This window comes from Trypanosoma equiperdum, assembly GCF_001457755.1.
Source record: "Trypanosoma equiperdum strain OVI genome assembly, contig: ctg_1664, whole genome shotgun sequence".
NCBI classification, from domain to species: Eukaryota; Euglenozoa; class Kinetoplastea; order Trypanosomatida; family Trypanosomatidae; genus Trypanosoma; species Trypanosoma equiperdum.
This window is the reverse complement of record NW_027123687.1, coordinates 266-1,884: the sequence shown is the minus strand read 5'-3', so window position 1 is coordinate 1,884 and position 1,619 is coordinate 266. Positions and strand designations below refer to the sequence as shown.

The 1,619-nt window shown below is 46.6% G+C and overlaps 1 pseudogene across 1 annotated transcript in view; it reads left to right on the top strand.

Moving 5' to 3' along the window:
• The first annotated feature begins 500 nt into the window (after positions 1–500).
• Positions 501–1,619, top strand: part of TEOVI_000696900:pseudogene — a 1,382-nt pseudogene continuing 263 nt past the window's right edge. Inside the window, exon 1 of the mRNA in view lies at positions 501–1,619. Within this exon, the coding sequence occupies positions 501–1,619 (1,119 nt within the window).

Below are 1,619 nucleotides of genomic sequence, written 5' to 3'. Positions count from 1 at the left end.
GGAAACAGACTTTGTGAACACAAATTACTTGACCGTAACCGAAGTCAAAGCAGGGTTGTAAAGAATACAGAAAAGAAGTAAACAAACAATCGTTTCCGCGGCAAACAGTAGAGTTACTTGGTTAATCAAAGTGAAATCATATCGATCAAATAAGAAGATGATAGAAAATATTGATAGTTATAAATTTTAAATTATAAGTGCTTTAGATGTAGAGGGACTTTTAGTTTGTTGTAGAAAAGGGTGTCTAGTGTTACAGTGGAATATCTGAGGAATTTAATAATGTGGCAGCAGAAAAATAGATCAGCGTGCTGTAAAAGAATATAAAATTGGAATTTAAACTCTAAGGATAATACGTTTCAAGGAAAAAGCATAGAAATACATAATAATCACAATGTAGTGCCCAGGTGTGCGACCTGTACAGCAAGCAGTAAGCAATTGATTTTTCCAAACCAACACGGCTCCCACAATGACCTCAAGAAAAGCCAAACTAGAAACAGAGTATGACGACGGTGTTGTTAGCAGTAGAAGCAGTTGTGTTAGTGACAACAATATTTGGGGGTGCAGCCGAGACTTCCATAGAAGCAGCCAATTCCCCCTGTAGTGAAGTAAAGTACCTTGAGAAGCTCATCATGCACTTTGAAGGCCAGATTTCTCAAGCGCGGCAACGGGCGTCAGAATTAAGCGACGACTATTCTCTCCTAACGCTGGCAGCAGCATGTGACCCAAGCGAGACAAAAGCAGCACAATACACGGCAATCGCAGCACAGACAAAGGAGGCAGAATACGAACAACGGGCAGAGCTAACCAAGCACGAGCAAGCAATCAAAGGACTTCTAGACACGCTGAAATCGCGAGCAGAGCAAACCAGAGCTTTGCTGCACGCGGAGCATGCAAAGTTGACACCAGGGACAGCGACAGCTAGCCAGACATCGCAGCCGGGTGTCTCAACCAACAGCGACGAACAATGCACGGTACCAACAACGCAGCCAAGTGCGAAACCGGATACGTGCGACACAGAAGCCGGCAGCGGCGATCATGTAGACGCGGCGGTGGCCGAGCTTCCGACACTAAAAAATATCAAGCTTGTTCCAGACAGCAGCTTTTTACCGCCGGCGTACGACATTGTCGTAGCCGGAGTCGGCAACCTAGGGTCTGGGGGAAAGCTATCGGAGTACAAAGGGGCAGCATGTGCTGCGCCGGCCGACAACACCAAAGTTTACGGCAGCTTGACTAGAGCTCTTGGCATCAAATCGATCACGAAGAAAGCAGCGGCCGCCGAGGCGACAGTCAGCCAGCAGCTGTGCGCTTCACCCGACGGCAGCGGTGACTGCGTAGACACAAGTGCTGATACAAAAAGCCATCTGCAAACACAGAAAAAAGTCGCGAACGCCATATGCCAACACAAAGCTGCAACAATAAAAATATTTGAACGCCCCATACGCAAAAGCAAGGCAACATTAGCCAGCGAAGGTAGCATGAGAGCACTCTCACAGCTTCTAAAAAAAGGAAAAGTCAACACAAAAGAAGAACCTACCAGCCAAACAGAGGCAGTTAAGGCTCTACTTCCAGCAGGAGAGTCAACTCTAACCGCAGATCTGGTAGATCCCTTGGAAAATGAA